This window comes from Gallus gallus, chromosome Z (genome assembly GCF_016699485.2).
Source record: "Gallus gallus isolate bGalGal1 chromosome Z, bGalGal1.mat.broiler.GRCg7b, whole genome shotgun sequence".
In the NCBI taxonomy this organism is placed as follows: domain Eukaryota; kingdom Metazoa; phylum Chordata; class Aves; order Galliformes; family Phasianidae; genus Gallus; species Gallus gallus.
In genome coordinates, this window is record NC_052572.1 from 7,786,340 (window position 1) to 7,804,577 (window position 18,238).

The 18,238-nt window shown below is 44.9% G+C and overlaps 1 protein-coding gene across 1 annotated transcript in view; it reads left to right on the forward strand.

Moving 5' to 3' along the window:
• UBE2R2 (ubiquitin conjugating enzyme E2 R2) overlaps nucleotides 1-17,708 on the forward strand; it is a 52,627-nt gene extending 34,919 nt beyond the window's left edge. Inside the window, exons 2-5 of the mRNA NM_001031411.4 lie at nucleotides 5,899-5,985; nucleotides 10,095-10,192; nucleotides 13,935-14,069; nucleotides 15,285-17,708. Coding sequence (NP_001026582.2) covers nucleotides 5,899-5,985; nucleotides 10,095-10,192; nucleotides 13,935-14,069; nucleotides 15,285-15,504 — 540 coding nt within the window. The 3' untranslated portion in view covers nucleotides 15,505-17,708. The remainder of the gene's footprint in view (nucleotides 1-5,898; nucleotides 5,986-10,094; nucleotides 10,193-13,934; nucleotides 14,070-15,284) is intronic.
• Nucleotides 17,709-18,238: the final 530 nt, after the last annotated feature.

The following is an 18,238-nucleotide window of genomic DNA, read 5'->3' on the forward strand; positions in this document are numbered from 1 at the left end:
CCCCCCAGAGCCTTCTCTTATCTAGACTGAAGAGCATCAGCTCTTTCAGCTTGTCCCCGTAAGGGAGGTCCATGTAGATGACATCAGTTGTTCTTCCTTTATCCACTGATGCTGTAACTCCATCATAAAAGGCCACCAAGTTTGTCAGGCATGACTTTTCCTTGGTGAAGCCATGTTGGTTACCACCAATCACATCATCTTTATTTGCCATGTGTCTTAGTACAGCCTTCAGGAGGATCTGCGCCATGATCTTGCCAGGCACAGAGGGGAGACTGACTGCCTTGTAGTTCCCTGGATCTTCTTTTTCCCTTCTTGAAAATGGGGGCTAATGTTCCCCTTTTCCAAGCAATGGGAACTTCACCAGACTGCCATGGCCTTTCAAATATGATGGATAGTGGCTTGGCAACTTCATCTGCCTGTTCCCTCAGAACCCATGGATGGATCTCATTGAGTCCCATGGACTCCTGCACCTTCAGGTTCTTTAGGTGGTGGAGATGAGGCCCTACTACCCTAAAAGCACATGTCAATGTGATGATCTGGGTGCTGCTGGGAAGTGATGCCAGAACACACAGAATCACTGAATTGCAGGGGTTGGAAGGGATTTCAAGAGATCAAGTCCAACCTTCATGCTATAGCACATTTCCTGCAATAGATCATATGGGTAGGTGTCCAGACAGGTCTTGAATATCTCCGTAGAAGGAGACTCCACAACCTCTCTGGGCAACCTGTTCCAGTGCTCTGTCACCCTTACCATGAAATTCTTCAGCATGTTATTACAGAACTTCCTACATTCAAGTTTTATGCCATTCCTCCTTGTCCTATCTCTACACACTGACTGCCAAGAAGAGCCCGACCTCACCCACTTGCCTTACTCCTCCCTTTATAAACATTTTAAATTATTATAAACATTTACCAGATCCCCTGTCAATCTTTTTTTCCCCAGGCTGAATAGACGCAGGATATAAACCAGTTGTCCCCAGTTCTACTACAATAAAGTGCTTGGGTCCTAGGTCATACTATCTGGAGCTGAAATAGCAACATTGTTCTTGCGTTCCTTGTTACCTTTTCCAGTAATTGACCATCATTGGAAAAGGTTATTAAATTAATACTGAGCCAGTACAATGTGCCTAGCCTTAGTGCTGCTTTTCTGGTTCTGAAGCGGAAGGACATCGGGGCGCTTTAAACCTCACTGGTGCGCAGAACAGGCTGCTGACCTCCACTAAATGTGTTTTCCAGCACATGGTGTTTAATACTGCATGCCATAATCCAGGTTTAATGTGGAAGAAGAAAATCCACTAGATGAATTGTATAAATGCTGGATGTGCTACAAGCAATAAAGGGCATTTTGTGGGATTACATAATTACACTAAACCCCGTGGTGGTCTTGTAGTTCCTGCTGTCGTTGCCTCTCTCTGTGTTAAATGCATGGTGCAGATAGCACTGTGCTGGCAGGAGATGTGTGTTCAAAGGGCTTGTGTTGAGCTGGTGATGTTACAAAATAGAAATTACCTTAACTGTCACTGTCAGAAACGTCTAAAAGCTGCAGTTTCCAGTGGCCACAGTTAAAAGCTGCTGGCGTTCCCGATATCACCAAATTAGGTCACTTGTGATGCTGTGGCTTTCCAGGAAATGGGTGCTCCCCCTGCTCTCCCCCCCCTTGCCTTTCTGCAGAGGACGGATAGGACGGATTCACTGTACCTGCCTTCACTGCTTGAAAATGCAGCATACGCATAAGAGAAGTAGAAGAAAACAGTGTCAGACAACAAAATGTCATACACAGCTGGGCTGGAATAAATACTGGATTTCTAAACAGCTAAATTAGGAGTGAGTCCAGCCTGTGTAAGTGTTCCCCACCAAGAGGGAGATGGTATTAATATGTAAGCGTTGATTCAGTTATGTGGCAAGACCTCTGGAAACTCGAAGTCACTGTGCTAGTTATTCATAGTGACTGAATTGGCTTACTTCAGCAGCTGGTAAAAACACTGGGTTTGCATTTTCAGTCTGATGGCTTGGATATCTAGTAGGATTTTGTTTTTCTACATATGTAGATTTCACTGTGGCTGTGCCTTACCAAATATGGAGTCTGAAGACAACTTAAACACATCTGAAGTGTAATCACCACTGACAATGCCAAGGAGCAAGGCAGTAAAATAGGAAACAGCTGAAGTGAGGGTACTGTCAACAATAATCTTAAAATGCTTTGTGGTGTGATTTGGAGGTTGAAGCTCTTGTGCAGTAGCAGTAGATGCCTGCAGAGGGCTGAATCTTTTGCCAGTCTGGTCTGTGTGACATAGCACTTGTGGAGTCCATGCATTTCTTTCTAGGGCCTGTAAGTATGGCAAGTTATAAATTGGGGGAGGAATAGATGAGTGACCCTGCTTTTGTCAGGTGCCTTCTGTGGTGTTGAGGAGCCAAGGTGAGAGGGCAGCTGAAATCAGGACTCTGAAATAGGATTATGTCTGTAGGAGTCAAACACATGGTAAATGCAGTAGTGGCTGGAAACTTATGGGGTGTCTGTGGATGGCGATGAGTTAAATCTCGAGTACTGAGTTCATTTGTCAGGATGCAGGCAGGCTGACAAAGAGTTGCCCTGCACCTCTGCCACTGTCAGTATGTAGCAGTCCTGGCTGAGCTTGCTGGGAATGGGAAGCAGTTTTGAGAGCTCAGCTTGAAACTGTAGGAAGAAACCTCATGAACTATTGCTTTGTTTCTTAAATAAAGTTATTGCCTAATTCAGTCTTTTTTTTTTTTTTCCCCTCTTAATACGTTTAGAATTGGGCTTGCAGTGGGAAAAAAAAAATGACTTGTAATTGTGGTTGTTGCTTTATCTTTGCAAGCAGTCTTGCAATTTGTCTTGGAAATTCTTGGCTAGCTTAGCCTATCAGAAATTCAAACAGCATTTGGTGCGTATAGAGTGGTGTTACGTAATTTTATGGGATTTTCTGTTACAGAAGAGATGCAGAATAATTCTCTGAGACTTGTTTGTAATGCTCTGGAAAAACAGCTGTTTCACTTTTCATCTTCTAAATGATCTCAGCATGGGGATCTGAAAGTGGCACTTACTAGGAAAAAATCCCTGCTTGTAATGTGGAGTTTCCTACTGCAGTGGCTTGTGGCTCTGAAATTGAGCTTTTTACAGTCAGTACAGCTTCTTAAATGTGCTAAACATACAGGCTAGCTAGAACCATCTTGCAGAGTGGTCCTATGATTCCTCGAAATAGTGTTGATTACAGGCAAGCTGGTATCTCAGCTGCCTCTGCACAAAGATAGAAATTGTCTGGAGCGTTTTCTGGAGCTTGAGGCATTCTTCCTATAGTGAGACATCAGCTTTCATTAATTCTGTGATGATTGCTATTGCAGGCAGTCCAGTTGCCCTCTCCTATTGCAGAGTTGTGACTGTAGAACAGGGTTTAAAAACTAGGAGCCATCTTCCAGTGTCTCGAACTTCAGCATGACTCTGCCATGCTCACAGACCATAAATGCTGCTTTGGCTTGGCTTTTTCAGTAGTCTTACTGAGATGAAACTTTCAGGTTTAGATGACATGCATGCAGAGGGTCTGTACTGGCTGGAATGAGGTCTTCTTCCTTAGCCCCCAGCCATGTATGTGGGTTGTGAACATGACAAGGCTGACATGCTACCAGTGAGGTCTTTTTTTAGTCAGTTAGGAACTGCACCTGTATGTAAGACACGCATACAGCTCCTGCCAAGAGTTCTTCTAGTTAGCTCCATCCTGGTCTTTGTTGTCTTTTGTGTTTTTAATTTCAGTCCTTGGGCTGTTTCATGTCTTAGATCTCACGAAACTGCACGTAAGCACAGGAGTGGGCTTGGGAAAGTCCCAGTGGTCTGGAGAAGTCTGCACCTATGAGATACAAGTGCTTGAGCTGAACTAAACCTGCCCTGCCCTTTGTAAATCTTTGCTCCACTCCCAGTCCTGGGCAGCACGTTCCAGCTACCTTGCTGCAGCACTTGCTTGTTTCTACAGCGGTATGGCGATAACAGGAGCTCACCTGTTCTTCTTGGAGCAGTGCCATTCACGTAACTTCCCTTAAACCGTGGGCTAGGATTGTTTAAGAAGATGTGAATCATGTGGCTGCGAATGTGCCAGGGCAGATTCTTGTGGTGTAAGGGCTTGATACTGCTGTAACATACCTATGTACATTCAGTAGCATGAGAAGAGTGCAGCATGTAAGCCATGTGAGCCACTGAGCTTTTATAGGCAAGTTCTGCTCTTGGCTGCCTGGCACTTTGGCTTGATAAAATTTGGGTTACAGTGCACAGGCATATGCCTGTCTGTGAGTAAAACTGCATTCAGCTATTTAGGTAGAATCAAAGAATCTTTTTGGAAGGGACCCTTAAAGACCATCTGTTCCAATTCCCCTGCAGTGAACGGGGACACCCACAGCTCTGTCAGGTGCTCAGAGCCCCTCCAGCCTGACCTTCAGTGTCTCCAGGGATGGGGCATCCACCACCCCTCTCGGCAACCCGCTGGGGAGTCTCACCACCCTGATTGTATAAAACGTCTTCCTTATGTCCAGTCTAAATCTCCCCTCCTTTAGCTTGAAACTGTTTCACCACATCTGAAGGGCCATTCTCAGGTCACTCCAAGAACGTAACCGCTCATACTAATTTTTTTTAATGTTTCTGGAACTTTGTTAAAAAAAATTAAAAAAAAATCCCATAATCTGTCCTATGAACAAGATCAGCAACTGTTTCTGGGTTAGGTGGCTAAGAGCTGAGTCATTGAATCATGGAATCATTGAAGTTGGAAAAGACCATTCAGATAATCTAGTCTAGCCGTCAGCCCATCCCCACCATGCCCACTGACCAGGTCCATCAGTGACACGTCTCCATAACTCCACCAACTTCCTGGGCAGCCTGTGCCAATGCCTCCATCTTTGTGAGAATAAATTTTTTGCCAGTACCCAACCTGAAGTGGCAGGGGTTGAGCAGAGGTTCAGCTTGTTCCATGTGTGACTTGCTTGGGATTTATTTCTTGTGTTCTCTGTCACAGCTCTGGGGCAGAGGATGGGGGGTGCTTCTCTGGAGATCCAATCTGAGGCTGTTAGCGGGGCTCCTGGCAGGTTGAACTGCACCAGGGGAAGGTTTTGGGCTTTGCAGTGCAGAGCTATTCCCTACTGGCTGGCTTTTCTGGCTGTTCTGAATGGCAGGACAGCATAGATGCTAATATCCAGTGCTGGGATCTCTGCAGCCTCTGCACAACAGACTCAACTCTGAGTCTTGTTCCACCAGTGTCTGCTGACAGCACGGGTGTGGGATGGCAGTGTTTGCTGTCCTAGCCCATCAGTATTTGGTTCATTGGTTTGCACAGATTTATTAAACAGACACAAAGAGTATTCAGGCTTGTCTGTTGTGGCAAGAAGTACAGTGTTAGGAAACTAGGCAGATGGACCAGTCCCTTCCTCATAAGAAAACAAAACCCCTTGGGTCTCAGATAAGCAAGCGTTTAAATCCCTTTTCCTCACAAAAAGATTAGTTTAAAAGTTTTGCACTGGCGCATGTGAAACAGATAGTCTCACTACAGCACATGTTTTTAGCCTGCTTCTGAACCCAGCAAGAAACAATGATATCTTGAGTTCTGTTTTTTTGCATCTGTTTTACCCCGCTGAACAACAGCTGTTGGGTAGTGCTGCTTGAATTAGGACATGGTAAATAACCTTTTGGTTTATTATCAGGGGTGATCTTGAGCTTTTAGGGCTCAGGTGTTCAAATTTTTCCTTTTTTGGTTACTGTTCTGTTTTGACTGAAACTGTAGAGTTGTATTGCAAATCCACGTGGGCACTGTTATATAAAATGAACTGTTTTGTGGCCTTGATGGAAATTGTAATGGTAGCTTGTTATCTCCTTTTGCCCTAACTGAGATGTTTTGCTTTTTCCAGGCTCACATTAAATTCCCTATTGACTATCCGTATTCACCACCTACCTTCAGATTCCTTACCAAAATGTGGCACCCCAACATTTATGAGGTAAGGTTTTGTTTGTTTGTTTTTTAAAGAAGTTTTTTCGCAGGCATGTGAGGTTTTCTAGTTTTTTAAACTTACATTGTTGGTAGTCAGTATCTCTGGCCATAACTGAAGCAGTTAACTGTTGATGTTAAATGCCAGCTTCATGGTTGAACAGTTAATTCTAACACCTGTATGAAGTACTGTTCTTGTAGGAAAGGATGGAGCCTTTATTATACTGACAAGTACAACTGGCAGCCTCAGGTGAAACACTGCACTGTGAATGCCAGCAGTTTCAAGGGGTTCTTGGATAAAGGTGCCTTACTTTGTTGTGGTACATAAGCAACTAGTGGTTCTTGGTGTGCTTTCCATTATCATTTTCAGCACATCCCACAAAACTGGGTAAAGCAACAATACAAAACAAGGAAAAGTATTCTGCAGCAACCAGCCTACAAGTGAAGGGGTTTGGACTTGGGGCACTCTGACTGCAGGAGAACTGGAGTTGAGCTGGAGTCCAGCTTCAGAAGTCTTGTGCAGCCTGGTTGGCAGTCTGAAGCAGCCCTTAGATCAGTTCGTGCAGCAGTCACACTCAAAGGGTAATACTGTGGGCTGATGAATCCATAACTGGATCTTGGTGCACCTAATGGCAGCTTCTGAAGTGGAATATTTTTCTATAAATGCTCTTGGGCAAGCAGCACTCCCTAGCTTGAAAGCATTGTCTTTGTGATGCTGAAAGCAAGCTGCTTGGTGCAACTTAGATTAGTGCAATTGGTTCAGAATCAACCAGTTTCAGAAAGCCGTATTTGAAAGTTGAAGACCTATTGTAGATCAAAACATGTCTTAAGCTTTTAAAGGCCAATCAAATTTCTGCTAAACTTTTGAATATTCTAACCAAAAGTCAGCCTGCTAGGACTGCTACCAGAATACTTTTTAAGATGCTAAAGGCCTTTCAAAAATGTTCCTGTCACCTTGTCCTCCTGAAAGAGATTCTGCAGGCTTCCTATGGGTCCAAACAGGAATGTCATTTCTCTTCCTCGCTGTGAACAAACCATGGCTTCATTTGATGCCTTGGGCTTTGGAGGCCCTTTGCTAACAAGTCACTGCTGCTGGATGTCCGCCCTGGATGAGTGCTCTCCAAATATCACACTGAATTTCACTGATCTTTTAGTCATAAATAGCCAAAAGCTCATCCCAACTTCAGTGCAAAACAGGATTGTAATTAGCTCTAATTATTAGATGCACAGGAGGATACTGCCTTGTTATGCACTGGGTCTTCCTAAAAATCAGTCATCTAACAGTCTGCTGGCTTCAGTTTTGGACCTGACACCAAATCTAACATGTAGCCAAGGACAGCATTTCTCTTTAGGGATCTTTCTCAGTAGCGTGGGAGTTTGATCTATAAATAAGTTTAAAAAAATTTTAAAAAAAAGTCTCGACACCTGCAGATTATTGCAGAACTGTAGCGTAGATGTTTCTGAATCCAGACATTCTCATGCAGGAGGTGAGTGGGAAATGGTTACCAAAATGGTATATACAAAATGAGTGTTGGAAAGAGCCTCTCCCAGTGCCAGTGGGAAAGATGAAAAATTGGCTCTAGAAACAGCTGAAGGTAGGAGGAGAAACTAACCCAAAACCTGATGTGTGTTCTTCAGGGTTACTCTTCAAATACTCCAGCACTCATCTTTGTTCTTTATGTTAGTAGCTATATTTCTTGGAGCTGAGGGAATCTGAAACAGCTTGCAGGCTGTTTTGGAAACAACATTTAAGCATTGAAGATGAGGCACTGGGATAACTCCAAATGAAACTGAGAATAAATCAGCGAAGGGCTTGAGGTTTGAGGGTTTGTCAGGAGGGAAAAAAACATCTTTCAGTGAAGTGAAGATGAAAGAAAGTAACAGTTTGCAGAATCTGCTGGTGAGACCAGATGGAGAGGTTGAGGCTGACATTCCAGTTCTGAGCAAAGACTTCAGTAACTTATGTGTTTTCCTCATCCCATTTGCTTGGTCATCTAGTTGAATTTCATTAAAACTACATTTAACTTTAGGTTTTTATTTTTGAGGTAGCACAACCTTCTCATTCCGTCATAATAAGTGTATAGGCTCTTCCTTCTTCTGCTTGATAGAAACAAGGAAAGTGATACATCTATCTTTCGAAAATGTATATAGGATGACTACGCTATCTACTTGACTACACTGATCCCTAAATCCTTGTGCTGACTTCATCAGGTGCTACTACACTTCTGCTCCTTCAGACTCAACTTTGCCCTTGTGTAGTCTCAAACATGTAACACCGACTGTAGCAAAAGAGAAAAATCCTTGCTTCCCTCTTTATATTCATACTACAAATATTTGTTGGCCCAGATATTGCTTAACCTGATGATATGAGAGACTTCCCACAAGTGCTGCAGCTCCTTCTCGTGATCAGCAACACTTTTTCCAGGTCAACATCACTAAATTTTCCCAGGAAATGTTTAAAGGAGAACCTGTGTAAACAAGAGGGAATTTGGAATAAAGCCAGAAGAGAACACAAACATTACTTGAGTAGGGTTGATTTCACCTTAAAATGATAATAAAAATATTTATAGGTTGCACAAATCTCTTGAGATCCAGAAGGAGAAACTGCCTTGTTATGGCAAACTCTTCCAGCAGTATAAACATGTGCTTGGGTATTCAGCAGCTCCAGGTGTTGTAGTTATGTTCTTGATGAAAAGATGCTTCAAAATGATGACAGCTCTCTAAATTAGTATAACTGGCAGGTTCAGTGAGTAGCTGAATTCTGGATGCCAATCACAAGCCTTCAGTGTTGAAGTAGGATCTCAGTTAACTGTAAAACAAATGTCATTGTTTCAGCTTACTATCATGAACATTTGGGGAGGCTCTTCAGGTGAGCTGCTGCTATCTGCAGCCATGATCACTGGCTGGAGCTCAAAGGCACAGATGCTATCACTGTGAGCGTTGCTGCTTTGTGCTCCAGCTCCTGTGGGCAAAATAGCGTTGGAGAGTCCTCAGGATGCAGCCAAGACATAGTAGGGGGAACTGCCTTATCGATTTTCAGTCTTGAACCAAGCTCATCTGCAGTTTCTCTTGTTGATATGATCAACCCATTAGGTCAGGGTGACAAGGGGACAGCATGAACACTGCCTATCATCCTGGGCTATGCCACCTGAAGGCCTAGGATGCCTCTGAGAGCTAGTAAGTAATTTTCATAGCTGGCTGCAAGAGGCAGTTAGACAGCATAGCTTGGAGGACATGAACCCATCTGTAGCTTCCCTTCAGCCTGCACAAAGACACTTGGTGTCAGTTTTGCTGGGAAACAACAGCTGTGATGGATAATGCTACAGTACTCCTATGAAGTAACCATGTCAGGGTGCTGTTGCAAACAGAGGATTGGTTTTACAGGCTTCTTAAAGTATTTATAAATTGTAGGCATTATAAAGCTTTAAGTCAGTATTCAGCATTGGTGAGTTAAACACAGGTTGAGGATTCTGTGGCTGTATGGCTTCCATATGCTCCCGAAATATTCTTCCTCTTGCATGTTGGAAGGGATTTTCAGTAGAACCTTCAGAGAGCACCTCCTGCTTTTTCACCTGATATTTCAAACAGCTCTGTCATCAGTGAGTAGTGTAAGCCTGGCTTGCACCATCTGTTTGACTTGCGTACATCCCAGGAGAAGCATTGTTTTGATACCTGAACTAGGATAGAGTGCTAAATCCTTGGATTTAAAGATTCCTGTTGCTAACTCAATCATCACTGGGGGAAAAAAGACATGGGAACATGGGGTCTCGTGTGACTAAAAGTTCATTGCTATTACTGTGGTAGTATATGCTATCTAGAGACTAATATACTTTTATTATCTACTATTATTTTTGTTTGCTTTGCTATATTCTTTTAAAACTCTTAGCCTGAGATTGTTTCGTACCAATCTGCAAACAAGCTCTAAGCAAGGAAAGCTTTTGAACATGTTAATACAGTAGACCCAGGAAGAATTGAGAACCGTTTCCAGTTCCTGCATGGTTTTTACTGTCATTTGGGATGTTCTTATCAACAAGATTTCTGTTCAAACATAGCCAGAGATTGAACTGAGTCTTCAGACCATTAGCCAGGCTGTTCTCAACTTTCATTTCTGTCTTTCAGAATGGAGATGTATGTATTTCAATTCTTCACCCACCTGTAGATGATCCACAAAGTGGAGAGCTGCCATCTGAGAGGTGGAACCCTACCCAAAATGTCAGGTAACAGTGGGAGGCAGTGATGCACAAAGGTGACCTGTATGTCCTGTCATCTATCTCCTAAACTAAAGCCTGTGTTGGGAAAAAGCTTGGAAGGGAATTTAAGATTTGGAGGGGTTTTCAGGGCTTGAAGCAGGTAGGAACCAGACTTAGCAAGCTGTCTGAAAATACTAGACACTGTGTATCGTGCTGCCAGGTTAACAAAGTAGAGCCTTCCGTACTATTCACAGGTTTTCATGTTCTTAAAGCAGACACTTCCAAACCCTTTTCAGGTGTCACTCATTGAAAAGGACATCTTTTAGTATTTACCTATGGTGTACCTTCTAGTACAGGCCCGTATCTCTGTCCTATAGTGTGATGTCTTGAGTAGTTAGCTAGGTGTTTCTCTAGGTACCAAAAGGAAAGGATCATTAAGCACCAGAGGCATTCAAGGCTAACACGACCATTTTTTAAAACTTAGCTGGGTTTCCTTCTAACCTTAAGACACTGCCAATAAAGAACTGAAAAAACAAATATCAAATAACAGACCACTGACGTGTGAAGCAGTAGTGATGTAGTGGAAAATCCTTGAACCCAGGTACTTCTGTTCCAACTATTTGATGTGATTCATTACCCAAATAAGGTTGAAATAATTACCCCTAATTTTTCCCATAACATATGGGAATTACGCTTGTTTTCAGAATGATTTATTACATGTTGGTTCTTTAAATCTCATCTTAATTGGTAGATCCAGCCAAAGGTTCTTAGTCCCTGTGAGGGAATGCAGCAGTTTGAAAAGGTTGTCTGAGAGTTTGCCTCTGCTTTTATCTAACTTAGCTTCATTAAATTCATTTGAAAAGAGCCTTTGTCAAAGCAAAGATCTAGCAAGGGGGGGTTTATTGGATTCTTGACCCTTGGAATGGGTTTGTAACATGTACTTCAGAGTGCTGAACTAGAACTAACGTGGCAAGAAACTAGGAAATGTTAACAGTCAGCAGATTATAACAACTGATGTTCCCTCCTGGAGCACACTACTTCAGGGTTAAAAAGGCTCAAGTGAAATGGTGCATTTTAGCTGTGTGAAGTTGTGAAGGTCAAGGCAAATGTTATCCAGTCCATCTGAAGTACAAGTCAGCATGAAGCAATCTCTCAAAAGTTCCACTTCAGATTTGTTTTTAATTTTCTTTTAAATAGCTTTTAAACTGTGTGTCACTGAGCTACATTCAGTTGTCCCTCTGCTCACGTGGCTGTTAGACTGTTCTTATATTTGATGTGGTTATCTCCTCAAGTTGTGACGACTAGATGACAAGCCTCAATTCATAGCTAAGAAACAGACTAAGGCATTCATTATTTAGGTCACATGCACATTTTGACTATCTCATCGTATGCAACACAAAACTTTACACAAGACTTAACCTTTCTAGTTGTGATTGCTGCTGCTTCTTACTGTGATGCAGATTTCAGTGCTTATTCTCCCAAAACGCATTGGCTTAAGGAGAAAATATTCTTTTTTGGGCAGAAAACATTCCTCAGGTGCACCGGCAAGTGGGAACAAAATTTGTCCTTAACTGCTACCCTTCTGCCAGCATCACCCACTGGGCTAAGTGCTGCATGCAGACCTTCCTGCTGGGGTCCCATCTGGCTCTGCAAGACTCTAGAGTCTGTCAGATTGGAGGCAGCAGGACTGGAGGTGCATGAGGGGAGCACGTTTGTGTGTAATGAGCTGTGTGCACAGCCCAGGGCTTCTCTTCATTTTCTAAGTCCTGCTGAGTATTGGCAGCTTACTACCATGCTTGAAGTGTCTGTAGCAGGGGGATACTGTTCTTAACTTTGAGAGCACCTGTGCTCTCACCTCTAAAGGTGTCAAGCGTAGTTGTGTTTTAAGCACAATAAATAGAGACTTTCCTATCACTTGCAGCTGGATAAGTCAGCTGTAAGTAAATTCAGCAAAAGTCCAGCAAGATGTAAAGGAATGCAGCTGTGACCTGTGTGGCAGGTAGTGCTGTTCCTTCTCATGTCTAATGGGCCATAAAGCTGAGGAAGTGGTGGCAGGTCTTGGGAGCAGAGGATCTTTGATCATATTAGTTGCCCTTCTCAGTATCTCCCCTGAGTCCACTGTGCCCTTTGTCCAGCCCATAATATTTATCATCAGTGTGTGCACTCAGCACAGTGTTCAAGGTGCTGGTATTTCCATGTCTTGTGAAGACAGGTGATGCCCTGCCTTGCTGTTCCTTGCTTTCTAAGGACGCTAATTCCTGTTGGCTTTTTCAGTTGCATTAGTGCACACTGAGCTGATTGCAGAAGCTGTCCAGACCTAACATTACTGTCAGTAAAGCCAAAGCCAAGACTTTTTACTGGAAATAAGAATGTGCTGTACTTACATCTGACAGTGGCTCTGACAAAGTGACTGAATCCAGGTGCTAACTCCTATCCTACCTGGGCCTTCCTCTACTGCTCGCTCTGCAGTAAAACCACTGCTGGAACTGACCTGGCTTCACATCCTGCCTGCTAGGAATCAAGGGCTTTTAGATATATCTTTGAGATGAAGTGGAAGATTCTTCTGCCCATCATTCCAGCCTGGCAAAGCAGTTTTTTTTCTAGAGCTGTCATTCTCTTCCTACTGAATTATATCTTTTGGAAAATGATCTGCAGAGGGCTCCTGGTATCTGTGCTGAACAGTCTGGCCAGACATAAGTGTTTAGTTTCAAAACCTTTCAAGGAGCAGAGCATCAAAATGACCGAGCATTTCCTGGAATTGTATCCCAGTTATGATCTGCTAGATGTGCTCAGCGTGCAGCGCTCTGAGTGCACCACTAAATCACTTTGAGTACAGTGGGGGCTGAGTCTCCTTCATCAAATTCTGCAGAGCAGTCACTGTGTTCTGCTGTAATTTCAAGGCATATTACTTGTCTCTGTTCTTTCCTTCCGTTCAAGTGGCAGTGGGGCTGCTGCAGAGGGTCACAGGAAATGCAGGGGCTGGGTGAGAGGTGGTGCTTGCAGAGCAGTGTGCCCAGTTAGCTCTGTGCAGTGGACAGAAATTCAGGAGAGTTCTGTGCTGGGGTTATGCAAGTGGTTCATGCTGGTGTTGCTGAGGTGTTGCAGCTGAATCCAGCTGGGTGCTTGGCAGTTTGCCTGGGTGTTAAAAAAAACCCAAAACATCTGCATTGCCTTCCTGCTGCTGTGCTTGCTGCCACAGCAGCTCTGGAGTTGCATGTGCAGAGGAGAGGTGATGCCTGGCTCCAGCCTCTGAGCAGGGCAGGAAGGCCTGGCTGCAGGGCTTTGGGTCACAGAAGGTTGGGAAGAGAGCCCAGCATTCTGCTGGGAAGCTGAATGTCACTGGGAGCAGGCTCCAACCCTGCACCATCCACAGGCAGTGTGGATGAGCTGAAATCTGGTCCGATCCGAGCTCTGCTGGCTGCCCCTGTCACAGACACGTGAACAGAAGAGATGGGCCATGTGCCAGAGTGTGCTTAGTTTTGTGCTCCCTCTCCACGCTTGTTCTCTTCTAGCTAGAATATGAGCTTTTGGGTCAGGTGTTGAAGGAAAGGCCTTGGCAGTTCAGCACAGGGGAACACTTGGGCATGGCAGCTCAAGTCCGTAAGTACCTGCTTTCCCTTCAGCTGTTATTCACTTATCCTTAGGTTAAGCTTTGACTTCAAACAATGCATTTTGGTGCTTTTCTGATGCATCACCTAAAGAAGTTGCCAGCACCCAGAATCTGTGAGTGCTTTTGCTCTGACCCTGCTGTTGTGGTTGCCTTTTTCAGGACTATCTTACTGAGTGTAATCTCTTTGCTTAATGAGCCCAACACATTCTCTCCTGCCAATGTGGATGCATCAGTCATGTTCAGAAAATGGAGGGACAGTAAAGGAAAAGACAAGGAGTATGCTGAAATCATAAGGTAAGTTGTGCAGCTTGCGATGCTGTGCTACTCACCTCATGCTCTGAATCCTACAGAACAGACTGCTTGCAGAACTTGCTGAGTGGTCTCCTCTCTGTGGCTACTGCTTTAGAAGTGAATTTTACATTCTTATTCCAAGCCAAATTTTCAGTCTCCATAGGTCTTTTATCACAGAATAGGTGCAGACTTCTGGAGCAGAAGGACCAGTCTGATCTGTCTTTGAATTGTTCCTTTTTCACATTAATCTGGCATGGTACACTGTAAAAGCTATTCGTGGCTAGTAAACCCCAGTCGAAGTCCATGCTTGCCTTTGAGCACTGCCTGCCTTGCTTGGGTTGTAATTGTATCTGCATCCTACTAATTCTGTGCTTAATGCACTCATGAATCATAATCTTGTCCCTCCAATTTGAAGGAGTATCAGCAGGATTTGGCAAATGGTTGCAAAGCTTTGAGTTTGTTTAGCTTGAAGCATTGTTCAGTCTTGACTGTCCTTTGCTCAGAAGTTCATGGTTCATCAGGGAAGACAATGCAAATTGAACTGGGGCAGTTTGGAAGCACAAGTGAGCAGCCCCTGCTGCAGAGTGGCTGCTGCCACATTGCGAAAAACAGACACCAGCATGGCTGCTGGCCTGACCTGAGCGAGGAGATCAGCTGGAGTTTCAGCCCCTGCCAGCCCCAGTGGCTGCAGTGGGACTAGGAGTACTCCAGGAGTGGGCAGGAGGGGGCAGCCTGACCCCTGATCCCTGACCCTGTGGGCTGGTAGAGCACCCCGATATTGGGGTGCATCCATGCTCCTGTCACTCTCACTGTACCATCAGAGCTGAGAGGTGCCAAATACTTTTGGAAATCCCAGTTTTGAGCAAACTGAGATGGTCTTCAGTGGTGGAGGAGACTGTGGGCAGCATCTTGGAAACTCCCACAGTATGTAATCATCTTAGGGAATCCCACAACAGCTCTTGTGCATCAGGGCAGTCGATGTAATGAGACTTGCTCTGAGCTCCGACGAGCCTCTAGCACAAAGTCCAGTGTAACAACTGACTTTGTATGTTGCTGGAAGGGTACATGCTGCAAACAAACTTGGAGTGCTCCCAGACGCGGGGCCATCGGAACTCGATCTGTTGCTGCTGGCAGTGCCTCAACTGGCTGTGGGCTGCAAATGGGGCTGTGGGAGGTGGAGAACCCTGCACCCATTCACCCTGCTCTGTCCTCCCCCAGGAAACAGGTGTTGGCTACCAAAGCTGAGGCAGAGAAGGATGGCGTGAAGGTCCCCACTACGCTGGCAGAGTACTGCATCAAAACTAAAGTGCCTTCCAATGACAACAGTTCGGATTTGCTTTATGACGACTTGTATGATGACGACATTGATGACGAAGATGAGGAGGAGGAGGACGCCGACTGTTACGATGACGATGATTCTGGCAACGAGGAATCGTGACCTGCTCCCTCTGTGCCCCTGTACTGCCCTGCCAACTCAGGCCAGAAGGGAGCAGCGGTAACCTAGCAGCAGTCCAGCAAAAAAGTGTGGGGGGGGAATCAAAAAACTTTTGTCTCCTGCTGTCTCCTGTTGTATGGATCTGTTTGCTCCTTTTTTATGGACCTCTTAGAGACCCTCCACAGAATGTCTGAATTCTTGCATTCTTAACCCTTTCATCACTGTATTACGATTTCTTTTTGAAAAAGAAAGCCCCTTTTCACTTCTCTACAAAACACTCACAGCAAAAAAGGTTTGCTCGCGTTTAGGTTCTTGAATTCAATACAGTCTTGCATTGAGGTGTTTAATGTATTTAAAGCTGGAACAAACACATTGGAAGCTGTGTTTTTGGGAGCTCAAGTGCTGCATTTACTGGGAAGAAAAAAATCCACACAAAGCAAATTGCCAAGGTTTAGCTGCTCCATTTACAATAATAGCGTGTGTACATTCGTTTAGCCTTGTGGTGGTGGCTTTTCCTTTATAAGGTGGGGGGCAGAGAGTGTAAAGCTACTGTGTGTTGAGCTTGATGGGATGTTACTGAAAGGTACAGTATTCCTTTTCAGCCTGCTCACGATAAGAAAGAGGTGGCTTGTGGTATGAACCCTAAAATAAACACTTAACACTTCACATCTGTACAGCTGAGCCCTGGATTGCTATTTACTTCTTGTTTCCAGATTAAGTTAGGGTTAAAAAGAAAGTCCAGTTTAGCTATGCTGCTTCCAGAAACCTGCAGCTGGTGCTTATCCCCAAACTGTCTTTGGCAAGGGGAGAGGCTGATGGTCCCTGTACTCGCTTGCAGCCCTGCTTCCTGCAGCCTGAATCCCATGCTGGCCTTTTCCCTTTTGCTTGTGTAGAGCAATGCTGTGCTGCTTTGGGCTCTGGGGGCAGGCAGAAGGGAAGGCTCCTGCATGTCCCTATGAGCTGTCAGCCCAGCTTGCAGCCCTCTTGGGCAGGGGATCCTACACACTGTCTTCTGCAGCACCCTCCTGTTCGGTCCCTCCACACCGTGACCCCTTTGCCATGTGCTCTTGTTTGGCTGTGGTGTATTGGCTTGAATTGACCCTTAGGGTGGTGTTCAGCTTCCCTCCTGCCTTCACCAGGTCTGGTGAGACCCTCCTCTCCACCCCAGCAGGGTAGACTCTGCTGAGACCGCCAGGCTCAAGCACAACAACATGGTTGTGCCCTTTGTCTGCTGCGGGGTTCTCGATGGTACGGCACCATCTGCAGCGTGGTGGTGGGAGCAAGCCTGTTCCTGGGTCTGCATGCATCCCCAGAGCAGGCTGAGGGCAGCAGGTGCAGAGTGCAATGTCTGCAGCGACATGCATAGGGGCAGCAAAGCTGTTTGCAGAGTGCTGCAGGTGCGGAGGGCTGGAGGTTGGTGGCACCTGAGCCCTGCAGCCAGCAGCGTTGCTGCCCCAGCACTGTGTGCCTGCATCCCACCTGCAGCTTCCAGCAAGGCTTGGGGCTGCCCTGCTGACCTGGTTGGAAATGAGGATACTGCATCTTTCAGGAGCTCCCGTGTACTTTTGACCGTCTTCACTGTATACTCTCCAGTGACTTGTATTTTCAAGCTTGGTGTTGTAAGATGCATTATCATGATTCTTCTGTTACCCTTTTTTTAAAGACAAAAAAAAGGAAAAAAGAAAAAAAAAAAGACAAAAAAAGAAAAAAGGAAAAAAAAAAAAAAGACCTATTTTGAGAGCTCCTGCGTTAACCAGAGTAATTTCTCTTCCCACTGTCCCTGCAGTGTCATTGCTTGTTGACTTGCTGGTTTCCTTTTTTAGAGATACAAACTGAGTATGAGGGTTTTTTTTTTGGTTTTTTTTTTTTTTGAAACTATTTAAGAGATTGAGGAGAAATGTTTACCTGAGCTGTATTCTGGTTTTTCTTAACCCCTCTCCCCATCTCAGCCCATGTTAGCGTTTACATTTGCAACCACAGCCCCTTCAGATGCAGTTTTCACCCATTCTGAAACCAGCAGGGTACACTTAGGGTTCTTAGTAGTTTTCTTAGCTGAAATTCCAGATGTTTTCCTTTTTTTTTTTTTCTTCAATATAATTTACGAGAGAGAATTAACTGATGCATTTTTGTGTTGTCTTCCCCTTCAGTAGTTATATTTTGTCTTTTCTGCACATCTGTCTACTAATAAAAAATGTGAAATGAAAATACCCCTGTACGGCCACATCGCTGTTACTGGAGCTGTTCTGTTTGCATGGGTTTACTTAAAGCTTTGAGTCACTGCTGCCGCACCCTGTGTTGGGCATCTCTATGCTGCGCATACAGGCACAGGTAAGGGGTGCAAGAACATCAGGCCTGCTTTTTGTGAGCGGAGTGAGCAGCAGAAAAACCTCCCAAAACGAAAGCAAAGGGAGAGAGTAAGTTGCAGAATGGGTCTGGGCTTAGAGGGCTGCGGTGGGAAGCAGCAGTGGTGCAGAGCTGCTGCTGGCACTGTGCACTGCAGCAGCGCAGGGCAGGGCTGGGGAGTTGGGCTGCAGCCATGTAGGAGCTCTGAACTCTTGCAGCAGTGCTGGGTTGGAGCTGAATTCCCAGAGGTACTGGTGCAGGGGCTGGGGCTGTGCTCGACCCATCCAGCAGGAGGTGGGACAATAAATGCAGCACAAATTCGGGCACAGTGGGTGCTGGGAGAGCTTTTTTCCCATCGTTTGTGGCCAAGTGCAAACAGTGGGAAGCAGTGATG